The 16271-nt window shown below is 36.3% G+C and overlaps 1 protein-coding gene across 1 annotated transcript in view; it reads right to left on the bottom strand.

Annotated features, from left to right (window-relative positions):
* CNTNAP2 (contactin associated protein 2) overlaps window positions 1–16271 on the bottom strand; it is a 2991056-nt gene that overhangs the window by 165075 nt on the left and 2809710 nt on the right. The window contains exons 19-21 of the mRNA XM_053715812.1: window positions 12585–12821; window positions 8352–8588; window positions 7243–7379 (exon numbers count right to left, since the gene is read on the bottom strand). Of these exons, the coding sequence (XP_053571787.1) occupies window positions 7243–7379; window positions 8352–8588; window positions 12585–12821 (611 nt within the window). The remainder of the gene's footprint in view (window positions 1–7242; window positions 7380–8351; window positions 8589–12584; window positions 12822–16271) is intronic.

The following is a 16271-nucleotide window of genomic DNA, read 5'->3' as shown; positions in this document are numbered from 1 at the left end:
ATGTATGTATATAAGTGAGTGTGTGTGTGTATATATATATATATATATATATATATACACACACACAATATATATATACACACACACACACACACACACACACACACACACAGTATTCAAATATTTCCATTCAAGTCCTTTTTAATATATTCCAGTGCACTTCACTAATAAGGGTACTGTTTTCCACTAAATTATATAGAAACACATATCCAGTGGCAGCAATTCTTAAGAAAAATAAAAATCCTTTATTGGAGTAACATGACTCTGGTACAAAAAAAGCTATGTTTCGGGTTCACACATGTGCATGCGTTTGTGCTTGTGTACAACTCATAGCTCAACACTTGTAATATGAGCAATGACCGTGAACTCTGCTGCACTTTCCATTGATAATGTAGGGCTTGCTAAAAAATGTCAGCCTTGCTTTCATTCGCTGGTACATTTTTTTTACCATTGATTGTGCGGTAATGCAGGATTGCGATATGAATAGCGCACACTGAGTTATCGATAGCACTATATCTTTACATATTAAGACATATAAATAGCTGTGTTACTTGACCATCTCAAAAAACAATATAGTTGCAAGAAACCTATAGACAAATATAAAGCAGGTAGAAAGAAATGAAAAAATATGTAGGGAACTGATTAACACTCATCCTCTTTCCCTTATTAGATGACTGAAGAAGTGATTTTTTCTAAATTAAAATATATGTGCATAGGTGTGCGCAGGACCTGGGATTTGGTAATAATAAGAAAGGATTCAGAGAGCATTGCGTGGGGGTAACAAATAAATATGTTTCCAGGGCAGATTTAAACCTAAGCACATTTGTGTCCATAGACTAAACAGGGAATCATACTTTTATAACCGAGAAATCAAATTCATACAGGGAGTGCAGAATTATTAGGCAAAATGTATTTTTGAGGATTAATTTTATTATTGAACAACAACCATGTTCTCAATGAACCGAAAAAACTCATTAATATCAAAGCTGAATAGTTTTGGAAGTAGTTTTTAGTTTGTTTTTAGTTATAGCTATTTTAGGGGGATATCTGTGTGTGCAGGTGACTATTACTGTGCATAATTATTAGGCAACTTAACAAAAAACAAATATATACCCATTTCAATTATTTATTTTTACCAGTGAAACCAATATAACATCTCAACATTCACAAATATACATTTCTGACATTCAAAAACAAAACAAAAACAAATCAGTGACCAATATAGCCACCTTTCTTTGCAAGGACACTCAAAAGCCTGCCATCCATGGATTCTGTCAGTGTTTTGATCTGTTCACCATCAACATTGCGTGCAGCAGCAACCACAGCCTCCCAGACACTGTTCAGAGAGGTGTACTGTTTTCCCTCCTTGTAAATCTCACATTTGATGATGGACCACAGGTTCTCAATGGGGTTCAGATCAGGTGAACAAGGAGGCCATGTCATTAGATTTTCTTCTTTTATACCCTTTCTTGCCAGCCACGCTGTGGAGTATTTGGACGCGTGTGATGGAGCATTGTCCTGCATGAAAATCATGTTTTTCTTGAAGGATGCAGACTTCTTCCTGTACCACTGCTTGAAGAAGGTGTCTTCCAGAAACTGGCAGTAGGACTGGGAGTTGAGCTTGACTCCATCCTCAACCCGAAAAGGCCCCACAAGCTCATCTTTGATGATACCAGCCCAAACCAGTACTCCACCTCCACCTTGCTGGCATCTGAGTCGGACTGGCGCTCTCTGCCCTTTACCAATCCAGCTACGGGCCCATCCATCTGGCCCATCAAGACTCACTCTCATTTCATCAGTCCATAAAACCTTAGAAAAATCAGTCTTGAGATATTTCTTGGCCCAGTCTTGATGTTTCAGCTTGTGTGTCTTGTTCAGTGGTGGTCGTCTTTCAGCCTTTCTTACCTTGGCCATGTCTCTGAGTATTGCACACCTTGTGCTTTTGGGCACTCCAGTGATGTTGCAGCTCTGAAATATGGCCAAACTGGTGGCAAGTGGCATCTTGGCAGCTGCACGCTTGACTTTTCTCAGTTCATGGGCAGTTATTTTGCGCCTTGGTTTTTCCACACGCTTCTTGCGACCCTGTTGACTATTTTGAATGAAACGCTTGATTGTTCGATGATCACGCTTCAGAAGCTTTGCAATTTTAAGAGTGCTGCATCCCTCTGCAAGATATCTCACTATTTTTGACTTTTCTGAGCCTGTCAAGTCCTTCTTTTGACCCATTTTGCCAAAGGAAAGGAAGTTGCCTAATAATTATGCACACCTGATATAGGGTGTTGATGTCATTAGACCACACCCCTTCTCATTACAGAGATGCACATCACCTAATATGCTTAATTGGTAGTAGGCTTTCGAGCCTATACAGCTTGGAGTAAGACAACATGCATAAAGAGGATGATGTGGTCAAAATACTCATTTGCCTAATAATTCTGCACTCCCTGTATATGAACCAATAATTAGAGTGCTATGGGAGGTCAAAACAGTGCCAAAAGCTTGCTTGAGTCAGATGGTAAACGCAAACTGAATCCCACTAACAAACTGAACATTTTATAAACCCCTAAGAAGCAGGCAATAAAAACACTTAGTAAACACATGCCCTGCAGGGCTTTCATTCATATTTTATAAATCTCAGATATTAAAAAGAATGATCTCTTGCACCTGCTAATTTTTTTACACATAGTACAGGGAGCAAAACTAGATCAGCACTAATTATAAAAACGTAGCCATAAATATAATGTTATATAATATCTGTCTGATGTCACATGATATAACTTTTTAACCTCTTGTTAGAGGTATGCTTAGCTTAAAGGGACATTATAATGTTAAAATTACATGCTCTAATCCAGCTATGTGTTTCAGCTCTGCAAAGAGGTTAATCACATAGCTGACGTCCAGCTTCGGATCAGAACAGCTCTGATCCAATCAGCAGTGCTAGTCACAGAGCTGGGTTATGAAATTAGCTATGCTGATCAGATCAGTGTCAGTTTCCACTTGGGACCAGCATTGCTCTGCATGACTTTATGTATGTGTTTAACCCCTTTGTGGGGTTGCATTGCAGCATCGATAGTGTTAAAATGACATGCTCTAAAGGATTAGTGCATGTCATTTTTACGCTAATGGCCCTTTAAAATAGATGCAAAAGTGTTTTCACATTATTTGACTCCTATATCGCTACTCACTTGTTTTAATGAAAAGCTTGTCCAGTTCCATGCACTGCTACTAGACAACCAAAGGTCATTGAGTTGTAATAAAGTTAATAAATAAAACATTGGGATGTGCAAATTAATCAAAACAAGAGTCAAAATGTGCTGCTATTAAAGTAAAAAATAAACTTTTATTATTTAGATACAGTGTATAATTGCATTTTTAAAAATCCAATTTCTTCTATTTTCAAAGTTACTTTTTTCTTTTGGTTTCATATGTTGAAAGTTTCCATGAGAGCATATTGAAGTAGGCTTAGGAGTGTATATATGTAATGTAGTTATAAACATTGTTGCAAACACTGCTGTCTTATAATACTGTTCTTAAAAGGATATGAAACCCATTTTTTTTCTTTCATGATTCAGATAGAGCATGCAATTTTAAGCTACCTTCTAATTTATACATTTAGCCACCAATCAGCCACCAATCAGCAAGCGCTACCCAGGTGCTGAACCAAAAATTAGCTGGCTCCTAAGCTTACATTTCTGCTTTTTCAAATAAAGATTCCAAAAGAACAAAGAAAAATTGATAATAGGAGTAAATTTGAAAGTCACTTAAAATTGCATGCTCTATCTGAATCATGAAAGACAATATTTGGGTTTCATATCCATTTTAAGGGATATGAAAATCAAAAAATTATTTTGTGATTCGGACAGAGCATATGATTTTTAAAAAAGTTTCTAATTTAATTCTATTATCAAATTAGTTTTGTTCCCATGGTATTCATTGTTAAAGAGATACCTAGGTAGATGTCTGGAGCACTACATGTCAGGAAATAGTGCTGCCCTCTACTGCTCTTGTTAATGGATAACATTCTAGCAAAACTTCTGCCATATAGTGCTCCAGACACGTGCACGCTCCTGAGCTTATGTCCCTGATTCTTAACAAAAAGTACCAAGAGAACAAAGAAAATTTGGCAATAGAAAGAAATTAAAACGTTTTTCAAAACATCATACTTATCTGAATCATGAAAAAATAAATTGGATTTTATATCAATTTAAAGGGACAGTAAAGTCAAAACTAAACTTTCATGATTCAGATAGGGCATGCAATTTTAAACAACTTTCCAATTAACTTTTATCATCAAATTTGCTTTGTTCTCTTGGTGGTATTTTTGAAAAGCTAAACCTAGGTAGGCTCAAACTGATTTATAAACCGTTGAAAAACGCCTCTTAGCTCAAAGCATTTTGAATGTTTTTCACGGTTAGACAGTACTAGTTCATGTTTGTCATATAGACAATATTGTGCTCACTCCCGTGGAGTTATTTAGGAGCCTGACATATTGGCTAAACTGCATGTCTGTCAAAAGCACTGAGATAAGGGGCAGTCTGCAGAGACTTAGATACAAGGTAACCACAGAGGTAAAAAGTGTATTAATAGAACTGTGTTGGTTTTGCAAAATTGGCGAATGGGAAGTAAAGTAAAGGGATTATCTATCTTTTTAAAACATAAAATTCTGTTGTAGACTGTCCCTTTTAGACACATGCATGCTCTTTAGCCTGATCTATGTTTTAACAAAGGATAACAAGAAAATGAATGACATTTCTGAACAGAAATAAATCAGATTTTTTTTTTAATATTACTCCTTATCACTTGGTCTTGGTGCGTTTTAAAATCCTCTTTATTGAAATGCCGAAGAGTAATAAAATCCCATCAGAATCTGTACATTTATGGTAGCTTTTCATTATAACTATGGTTGAAGCTTAGAAATAATACAATGCATAACAATCCAATAATTTCAGAGTGGTGTACAGGCCCACCCTGGTGTAAAACTAAACCATAGATTGTCTCAGAGAATATAACAACTATAACAAAAACAAAGCAATCTGACTATGGGCTGCTTAAATGATTAAACATTCACAATGGCAGGAGACAAGTTTATCAAGAAGAGCCCTGGATTAAATAGACAGCTTCTTTTCTTTAAAGGGACAGTCAACACAAAAAATGTTATTGTATAAAAAGATAGATAATTCCTTTATTAACCACTCCCCAGTTTTGCACAGAAAACACGTTTATTTTACCTCAGTGATTACCTTGTATCTAAGCCTCTTCTGACAGCCACCTGATCACATGACTTCTGATTTATTATCTATTGACTTGCATTTAAGCCAATTAGTGCAATGTCTGCCACAACCCACGGGCGTTAGCACAATGTTATCTATATGGCTCACATGAACTAGCACTCCCCTGTTGTGAAAATCTAATAAAAAAGCATGTGATAAGAGGCTGTCTATAGTGGCTTAGAAACAGGTAGAAATGTAGAGGTTTAAATGTTATACAGTATATTAATATAACAATGTTGGTTGTGCAAAGCTGGGGAATGGGTAGTAAAGGTATTGTCTATCTTTTAAACAATAACAACTTTTTGTTTCCTGTCCCTTTAATAGTTAGTCACGTTCTTTAAACTGTTCCTGGGACCAGCAACATCCTGAAGCCTCATTTAAAAAAACATGAAACCCCATTTTTTCTTTCATGGTTCAGACAGAGGCCTCTATTTAACAAGCTCCGAATGGAGCTTGATGGCCCCTGTTTCTGGCGAGTCTTCAGACTCGCCAGAAACAGCAGTTATGAAGCAGCGGTCACAAAGACCGCTGCTCCATAACCTGTCTGCCTGCTCTGAGCAGGCGGACAGACATCGCCGGAAATCAACCCGATCGAGTACGATCGGGTTGATTGACACCCCCTGCTGGCGGCCTATTGGCCGCGAGTCTGCAGGGGGCGGCGTTGCACCAGCAGCTCTTGTGAGCTGCTGGTGCAATGCTGAATACGGCGAGCGTATTGCTCGCCGTATTCAGCGAGGTCTGTCGGACCTGATCCGCACTGTCGGATCAGGTCCGACAGACCTTGATAACTTGGGGCCATTGCATCATATTAAACAACTTTCAAATTCACTTCTATTATCTATCTTCTTTGCTTTGTTTTCTTGGCATCCTTTGATGGAAAGCATATCTAGGTAGACTCAGGAGCAGCAATGCACTACTGTGAACTAGCTGGTGATTGGTGGCTGCAAATATATGCATCTTGTCATTGGCTCATCCAATATGTTCAAATAGCTGCCCGTAGTTTATTGCTGCTCCATCAACAAAGGATACCAAGAGAATGAAACACATTTCATAAAAGGAGTAAATAGGAACACTGTTTAAAATTGTTTGTTCTGTCTAAATCATGAGAGAAAAATGTTGGATGTCATGTTCCTTTAAACAGGACAACAGCAGGGAACATAATGAAAGCAAAGGAAAAATGTAAGAGACTGTTTGCAGCTTAAATATACAGAGGACACATCAGCACCCCCAAATGATAAGTTTTAAAATGTTTACAGTCTTTGTGGTATTTGGCATTAAAGGGACAATAATGTCTAAAGTGTCTTTAATGCATACAGAGAGTACTATTTAAATATTGCATTAAAAGGTTAAAGGGACAGTGTACTGTAAAATTGTCTACCCTTTAATGAGTTCCTAGTGATCCATTTACCTGCTTGAGTGTATTAAATTGTTTTCCCATAACTTCTTATATAACTGCTTTTGCCTCTTGAAACTGCCACATAAAATGAACATTTAAATTCAGCAGTACTAGCTATAGGAACGCTATGTAAACTTTCCAGCAGCAGCAGAAACTTGCCTCCCAGTGGAGGTGGGATAGAAAAAAGGGATCCTAACCTATTTGAAAGAGTTTTCCTGCAGATTTAAATCCAATGAGGCAGCTTGTCAAAGTAAATTGCCTTTTTATGTGAAAGCTGTGACATGCCTCAGAAACGTAAAAACAAAAATATTTTTTTGTTCTTGTAAAGGAACATTTATTTTACAAAAGAACAAAAAATAAATAAATAAAAAAAAAATACATTTTAAAATTATCTCTTTTAGATGCAACAAAATTACTTTTATGTCCCTTTAACTACATAATTCAAATGTAATTGGTTCAATGACATTGTTCTTATTCATACTTCTTATACAACAGAAATGCTACAAATATTCTTTACAGATAACATACTTGTTCTACAACAATCCATTATTTTGTCTTGATGCACAAAAAAACACTTACCTGGAAAATAATATTCCTTCCGACCCTGGTGATATTGACGCTGTGTGGTTGGCCATTTGCCATATTTCTGTGATCTGTAATATCCACATTGTATGGTTCTTTGGTATTTCCCAAATTATAACGAATTTGTAAGATACCTAAAAGACAGGCAATCATTTTAAAGCAAGTCTATAATTAGGCTCCGTTACCACAAGAAAAAGTAAGAAATATTATTGGGTGGGAGACTCCTGACTTTTAAAATTAAAATACAGTTATCCAAATATGTGTAGATATGTATATAACCATGAAAAAGGAATTCCATAATTTACTAACTGTATAAGCAGTTCAAGTGGTTACAACTCATTAGTAAATATACTCTAATTAGCTGTAACCACTTGAACTGCTTAAGCAGTTTATAAATTATGGAAGTGTTCATAATTAGGAGAACAGCATATGTATATTTCAGTTTTGCAATGTAGTATTAGATACCATATAGAGGAGTGGTTTAGCTGCATAGTACAGTAAGTCTTTTTTCCCTTTGTGGCCCGGGGTTCGATTCCCTAGTACCGACCCGCCCACTTTTGGGAAGAGGAATGCGAACTTGCACTTAATCTTTTGTATTTTTAATTTTTATAATTGTTAAATTTCTATAATTGTTATATCTTTGACTGTGTTTCTCAATATATATTTTTCTGTTTTGAGCATGTTTTGTTTTGCTCTGTATGTACCACTTTGAGTTCCTTTTTTTCCATAACGATGAACTATCAGATTTAATCCCATTATACCTATGTCATTAAGTGAGAGGATTACTGATATCCAATGAATATATAGGTCTTGAGAAATAAAAGGACAACAATGGCAGAGGAACGTCATCCTTGACAAAGCCGGAGGGTGAAACGTGCGTCGGAGATGATTGGTCGTAAGGACTCCTACGTCACTGGTAGGGTTGTGACTTGAACATTGATTTGAATCATGAAAGTTTATTTTACTTTACTGTTTACTGCCCCCTTAATTTACAAATTAACTTGTCCCTTTCAGTGGCAATTTGACTTTGAAAGTGTAATGTGGCATCACAAATCTTAGTAAAGAAGGGTCATGGTAGCTTTATGTAAAATAAAGCAGACACTTACCAGAGGACTTAAGGAGAACAGCCAGGTAATCTTGTGAGTAGGAGCTCACATACAAGATAACACATGGGGCCTTGGTTGTGCTGAAGCTAAATAGCAATTCTTCTTTTATCCATGAAATGTCTGATGCAGAACTCTGAGGAATATTTGCTGGTTCTTTGGGGCTGACAACTGCTGCAGTTGTTGCAGATTGGAAGTTATATCTCAGCCATGTGCCTTCCTCAAAGTACCCCCCAACATCTGCAATGAGAAAAATAAAGAGATTATCACAGGATCATTAAAGGGATATGAAACCTAAAAATGTTCTTCCAGTTTACTTCTATTATCAAATTTGCTTTGTTCCCATAATATTCTTTGTTTAAGAGACAATATATAGGTAGGTGGTCTGGAGCACTACATGACATGAAATAGCGCTGCCACCTCGTGCTCTTACAATTGGATAAAATTCTTGCAAAACTGCTGCCATGAAGTGCTCCAGAAATTGGCCGGCTCCTGGGCTTATGTCAATGCCTTTCAACAAAAGATACCAAGAAAACAAACAAAAATTGATAATAGAAGTAAATTAGAGAATTGTTTAAAATTGCCTGCTCTATCTGAATCATGAAATAAAAATTTGGGGTTTCAGGTCCCTTTAACTGAAATAAGCTACATATAGCAATAATAATTTACATGAATAATTTTACATTGCATAGTTGGATGTTAATATTTATATAAAAAGTCCAGTGGCTTGCATATCAACAGTGTTATGGAATATGACATCATCTCTATCAAACGGTGACCTACCTTGTCATACTCTATGTATTATGTTGTACTTGTTCCAGGCTTAAAATAAAATGTACTCATTTTTGTAAAACCTGCCTAATTAACTAGATTGGCCTGATATTGTTTTACTCTGGGACAGGGAGAACACCTTGACTGGATTCTGTATAATACACAATACACTTATGATCCAGAACCGGTTCATACAGCCCACCAGAGATTTAGTTTGAGAAGTGCTTTGATAGTGGAGAGCTTCAATGTATGATGCCTATAACAGATCTGATTAGAAAAAGGAAACTCAATCAATCAGCTTTTTGTGTAATTATTTTGAGAGCTACACAGGCCTACGTGAAATTTTGAAATAAAAACTACGGGCTAGATTTCAAGTGGAGCTTTATTGTTTGCTCCCACTCACACGTTAACTCCGCTAGATGTAAGCTTTCTGTGTGAGTCGGGTAGTGCGCCTATTACAAGTTGAAAGTAAAAAGTTTAGACATTAGCGCTAACCCGATGCACGCAAAAAGCAGAACTTGGAATATCACGATGGTGTTAATTTATTCCCCCACAGAATTTAATGAAGAGCGAAAAGTGAAAAACAAAACTAACACCCACAAGTCGCGCAAAGCTGATTGCGTTTTCTTAAGTGCACTAACCCGACATGAAAATATTAATATTTCACATTCCAATGTTGTTCACATAAAATAATATGTTCTATTTATTCATTAATAAATATTTCTTAATATATCTGATTCCGTATAGTTGGTTCTCTGGGTGACGTCACTCTCCACATACACTTCTATGGAAAGTATTTTAAGGTGGATTATCGATCCACCTTAAAATCTTCCACCTTTATTAAGCCAAGAAGCTAATTGGCCAGCCAATGACCTATAAGGTAAAGGTTTATAAATATACCGAAAACAACCTTAAACCATCTTGATAAAGCCATGTGAAATGGCGAAACGCGTTGATGGTACAAGCAAAGATTGCTATGATTGAAGTTACCCTTTCCTGTTAAAGGATTCCTTTCTTTTTCAAAAAGGATTCCACAATAACTCTGCGTAGAGTAAGGATATAGGAATCGCAATGGAACTACTTTCTATAGAAGTTTATGTGGAGAGTGACGTCACCAAGATAACCAACTATATGGAGCTGCACAGACACCTGTACTCTGCTAACGACAACACGAATCTAAGGTAGGCACATAGAGGTGTACAGCCCGGTATAGTGTGGTATTGCACAAAGTTGCCCACTCTTTTGCTCAATATCGGTTATACACAACAGCTGAAGTGACTGGGAAATTGTATAAATGATTCTTTGAATAACAAACCAGCAGGAACGAGTCAGCAGGAACATTTTTGTCCACAACAGTATTTGGACCATTAATTACACGATAAAGTTATATCTAAAACTTTCTACACATCCCTTATATGAAAGAGACTTTTTAATAAAACATCAAAGCGCTGTAAATTGCAATATCTGTGATTCACCAGGAATTGCAAAAATTGGGAATGCATAGATAATCGAGCTTCCTTATAAAAGGTGGATATCGACATATATGTATACACACATGACCGGTCATACATGGAGTTTTAGATAATAATTTTATGTTGTGTTTTATTGTTTTATTGTATTATATTACATTTAGAATTGTGGATAGCACATACCTTGTATCTTTATTTAGCTATTTACATAGCATACATAAATAAATATTGATTTTTATAATATACATCCTCTGATATGGTTTATACGATTATTATGTATACATAACACCCCTGAGCCCTTGGATACTAATAGTATGCAATATTGGAGTCACTGAACACATATATGTTTATCGGTATTATACTCAATAGTTTGAGAAATACTTTATAGTCTGAAAGACATTCTATAACCCCTTAGCTTTGTAGCGCACATTTACTACCTACCTTCTGTAATCTGTTATTATGAGTGTAACTGTACTTTTAAATGTATTTTTTTTAACGTAAACAGTTAACCAGAGCTCTGAAGTCCCGCAAATTACAAATATGGAGCAAAAAAAGTGAGGGGCAGTTAAGTGGATCAAGTCAGGTAAAATTATTTGATTGTATGTTACTGGCAGCCAAGGGGTAAAATGGCTCCGATGTGAAAAATAAACATTGCGGGATCAAGAGTAGTGGCTAAAGTAGAGCTTCTGGGGGACATTGTGCGACCCCCATCTACCATGGTACCCAGTCACCTAACAGATTGTCCAGTATTTTTGTAGAGGACATGTGGAAACCGTAGTTGTTGAAGAACCAAAAAATCTGAAGAACCAACAAACAGGGATTGTAGGCAAACGTGCTTATTATTATTTTTTATTTAACCCCTTTTGTCAAATGGTTACCATTTTATTATTTCAAGCGCTTCTTAAAGACTACTGTTCAGAGATGCATACAATCTACATTAATATTTTCTTACCCCAGTTTATCCCCTAAACCCCCTTTGTATGTAAGCCTATGAGCCCAGCTGTTTTGTAGATCACCTTCATGAGAGCTTATTTACAACAGTGCCCTCTATCCTTTTATCTCCCATAAACCTTGTATATTAGACTTTGTTTAATGCACTGCAGAATCTTTTGGTTCTCTACAAATAGCTGATAACAATATTATTACACAGCAAGAACTTAAATCAATGTTAATATTCTAATATTCTTTTGTTTTCGTATAAACGTATAAGAATCCCATCGGTTCAATTTGTTTACTAAAACACAGTGTAAAAATCTATAAATTGACAAAAGGTATCAAAGACAAATAAGTACATATTCAATATTAGTCCAAGTACAAAAAGTTTGTTCAAAGTCTAAATGGCAGATTGTGTGCTTGAGCATCTTTGTTAAAGAATTACAATCTAATTACAAAATGTGTCTATATCTGTTTCAAGTGAAACTATGTAAACTCAATTAAACAAATCATTATGGCATTTTGTATAAACCAACTGTAAGAATGTTCAAAATAAAATAGAGCATCTACAGTTATTTTGTATAATAATACAGGGATGCCCCGTCTGTGATCCTCTGTGCATTTAAGCCAAGACGTATTTTGGCAAACACTCATATGCAAGGTAATAGTAATAATAATAATCATACTGTGTAGAATGCCCCCCCCCTTGGCTTAGAGGACTAAATGTGCAACTAATTAGTATTCAATTTATTGACCTGGGAAGGATTCAAAGCTAAAGTTGGCTTTGCTGAGACTGTAACTTTTGACCTAGAGGTCGTAACATATGCTGTACTGGTCAAATAAGCCAACTTAGTAGACTGAGCCTTTTCCTTGTATTTACCTTTTTTAATAACTTTAGGGCTTTAGTTGCATCTTTACCCAGCTACGCTAAACCTGCACTCTACTTCACTTGACTTCATGTGCTCAGAATAATAAACTTATTTCTAGTTTTAGTGTCTAGTGAGACTTTTATATTATCATTTTGCATGTGTGGTATGAAAAACAAACATAGCAAAAAAATTACCTTGTTTACAAAAAGGCCCATCATATGCCGTCCTCGAACAGTCACATGTGTAACCATTGTATTTCTCCACACATTTGCCACCATTCTCACAGTACATTCCAAAGCTGGTACAATGCCCTGAGCAGCCAGCCTTTACACCTGGTGTAACCTTTGCCCTTTCGTCCAAGTCCAAGGTCACACCATTCATCCTCAATGAGCGGATACAGCCAAGAAATCCCTTTTGATCTCCAGCAGCACCTAGTTGTGCAACAGGACAAACAAATACAGTTAGGAAGTTTTGCAATTCACTAAAACATTATTGTTTTCAGTTTCAAATGACACCGTCCTGTATTTTATCAGTATGTAGAAATGACGACAGGGGAAAGAATAAGTGAATGCTAACTATTTTTTTTTCTACAAAGAGCCGCATTGTGCATGTAGACTTGAGAATTATTATTTTAGATCAGGGGTGTCCAAACTTTGCTCTCCAGAGGTTTTGGAACTACATTTCCCATTATGCTCAGCTAGATAAAATGCTGGCTGAGCATCATCGGAAATGTAGTTCCAAAACCTCTGGAGAGCAAAGTTTGGACACCCCAGTTTTAGATTATTTAAAGGGATACTGAACTTTTTTCTTTAATGATTCAGATAGAGCATGCAAATTTTAAGCAACTTTCTAATTTACTCCTACTATCAATTATTCTTTGTTCTCTTGCTACCTTTATTTAAAAAGCAGGAATTTAAAACTTAGGAGCCAGCCCATTTTAGGTTCGGCACCATAGATAGCGCTTGGTTATTGGTGGATACATTTAGAACACCAATAAGCAAGCATAACCCAGGTTCTCAGCCAAAAATGGGACGGCTCTTAAGCTTTACATTCCTACTTTTTAAATAAAGGTAGCAAGAGAACGAAGAAAAATTGATAATAGGAGTAAATTAGAAAGTTGCTTAAAATTGAATGCTCTATCTGAATCATTAAAGAAAGAATTTGAGTTTAGTGTCCCTTTAAAGGTTGTTAAGCAGTGCAGCAAAGGAGCAGGAAAAAGAAAAAGATTAGAAATATAATTTATAGGTGTATAAAATAGATACTTGAATCATTAAAAAATGGACGGAAGGAGCTAATGTTACTTTTTAGGTTACTAGTATGATATTCAGAACACTACACAGCATTGTAGGATGTTATCATACTTCTAGATAGACTTAAGACAACTTAAAACTATTCAAATGAAAGCTGGTAAAGAGGGTTTGTGACTTTTTCTATGGAAACCAGAGTGTAAAGTGAAAGCTGATTTACAATTATAATGTATTTTATTTACAGCTGGCATCAACAACATCTGTTACCAAAGAAATAGAAGAGGCTATGTATAAAGCAACCTTTGTCGGTATTTGTTTTATATAGATTGCAGTAATCTGACAGCAGCAGCAATGCAGACATAGCATTTAAACTATTATGTTAATTTCTAAGAGTAGAAATCCATTTACATTAAAGCCATGGTGCTTTTGTAAGTATATTTACTTTGCTGATGTCTTACTGTGTTAAATGTCTGCATCTTTTTTTTTTTTTTTTTTTAAAGTGTTTTTATTGAGGCAATAAAATACATCAAAGTACAAACATAGTAGGTAGGGCAATATCTCAAACAAAATTGCATGACATCAGTTCCATCATTCAAGCATAAATACAGTAGACAATAGTAGGAGTACGGTACTGACCCTAATGGAGCCTCATTTTATAACTTAATATTAGGACAAACATGTGTCAACAAGGAAAAATAGATCCACTTATGGGACCTGGAAATTAGTACTTGACTGAAGACAGATCTTACAGGGATAAAAATTCTCAATATTTAAACACTCTAGCGTCTTCAATATGTTAAAGATCCGCTCCTGGGATCTGGCGGCAAAGATCAATCTGAAGACATCTATAGCAGTTCAAAGAGTCCTCGTCATATGTTAGCTTGTTATTGCATATAGATTATAGACAAACTTAAATGAAACAGATAGACATACTAATAAGGTACAAAACAGCGTTGTCCAAATTACTCTGCTAAATGATATCAGTGATGTACCAGAGCTGATCACAGTTGTCACAATAAGGATATAATGACACTCTTACTGAGCATTAATAGAGACTTAAACGGTGATAGAACTGTAGTTCCAAAACTCTTTGAATTACCAACATACAGTAAACAAAGGAGAATTTCTTATATTAGGGCCCGAAGATCCTTTTTGCATGGATGCAGGGGAAAACATAGGCTTAGCACTTCGGACTGGGTAGAGACTACTTCACTCTACCAAAAGAGAGTGCGGAGGAGAAGGTATTCATCCCTACCGCACAAAAATAGTGGGGGAGGGGGGGGGGCAGGAGATAGCCCAGCAACAGGTTACTCTAGCTTTGCTGGATAGGATAGATAACTAGGTGATAACATCTTGCAAAGTAATATATACTGGAGTAAACTTAGCGCACATATTACTCAAATCATTAACTCAGTTGGTACACTGATAATGCAAAACTTTCTTACACGAGATAGATAGGTTAGACATGTCATAAGGAAATTTAAATCTAACTTTTCCTGTAGTAAACTATTATTAATTCTTACTCCCATTAACCTAGAATGGTAATACATATACATACTCTTTTACATAGATATTTCTGTCAGGCTTATGTTCTAAAGTGTTCAACTAACTAGTAAAGCATATTTAAGAGAGTTGCAAGCATAGAATCAGACCAATTACAGAGCATACAGTTTCATGAAGTCAGTGCACAAAAATAAGATTATCCCTTACCCCAAATATGTGGGGGGGGAGGGAGTGACTACAATTATATAATTTCTGATTTATATACTAAGCAGCTAAACATTAGTGAAAGAATAAAAAAGAGGCTTCTGATACAACCAGTTCACACGTGCTCACATGGTAAATGGTATTCTATACGTACTACATATTTATACTTATAGGAGAAATAAATACAAGGGAAAAATAAGTGGCAATAGTAATTTGGTATCTGATATAGGGCTCTATAGTGAGGGTAAAATCCTCTAAGTTGACTACTAGGGACATAGGGCTAAAACAGTAGTAGTGCATGACAGGCTAGGATTAACATTCATATAAGATGAGAAGCAATGAGCGATATTAAATCTCTGAGTTGCACATATCAATTAGAAGCCCATTGCCCCACAGACAAACAGCATGAGAACAGTGTGTATTTCTTGGAAGAAAAAAAAAAAAAAAAAAAAAAAATGCTACCCACGTGATCTCTAAAAGTGAGCTAAGTACTCTCTTCCCCACCAACACCTATTATCAATAGGGGGCTGCAATGATATGTGAGGGGAAATGGATCACGATATATAGCTAGATTAGAGAAGAACAAGGGGCAGACAATGGTAATTTTATAGATATAAGAGACAAAACAGTTGCATATTTAACACCAAAGGTAGCCGAATGATTAGAGAGGATAGAGGTTCTCACATCTCCACCTAACTGACAGGCATGGATATTGCCGGAGCCACAAGTTCACACAATTGAGTTTATATGTTCAGACCTAACGGTCGTCATGCAGAAGAACAAGTATAGAGCACAGACACCCTGCTGAGCATGGCGGTAGCTGCGCAGATGGCAGCCACAGCAGAAACGCTCAGCCCACGCCGGTCCTTACACAGGGTTGTCTCACTGAGGTGTCAAGTAGGTCCAGAGGCTTCCAGCGTGACATGT

Source organism: Bombina bombina, chromosome 5, assembly GCF_027579735.1.
Source record: "Bombina bombina isolate aBomBom1 chromosome 5, aBomBom1.pri, whole genome shotgun sequence".
Lineage (NCBI taxonomy): Eukaryota > Metazoa > Chordata > Amphibia > Anura > Bombinatoridae > Bombina > Bombina bombina.
This window is presented reverse-complemented; position numbering and strand designations above follow the sequence as displayed.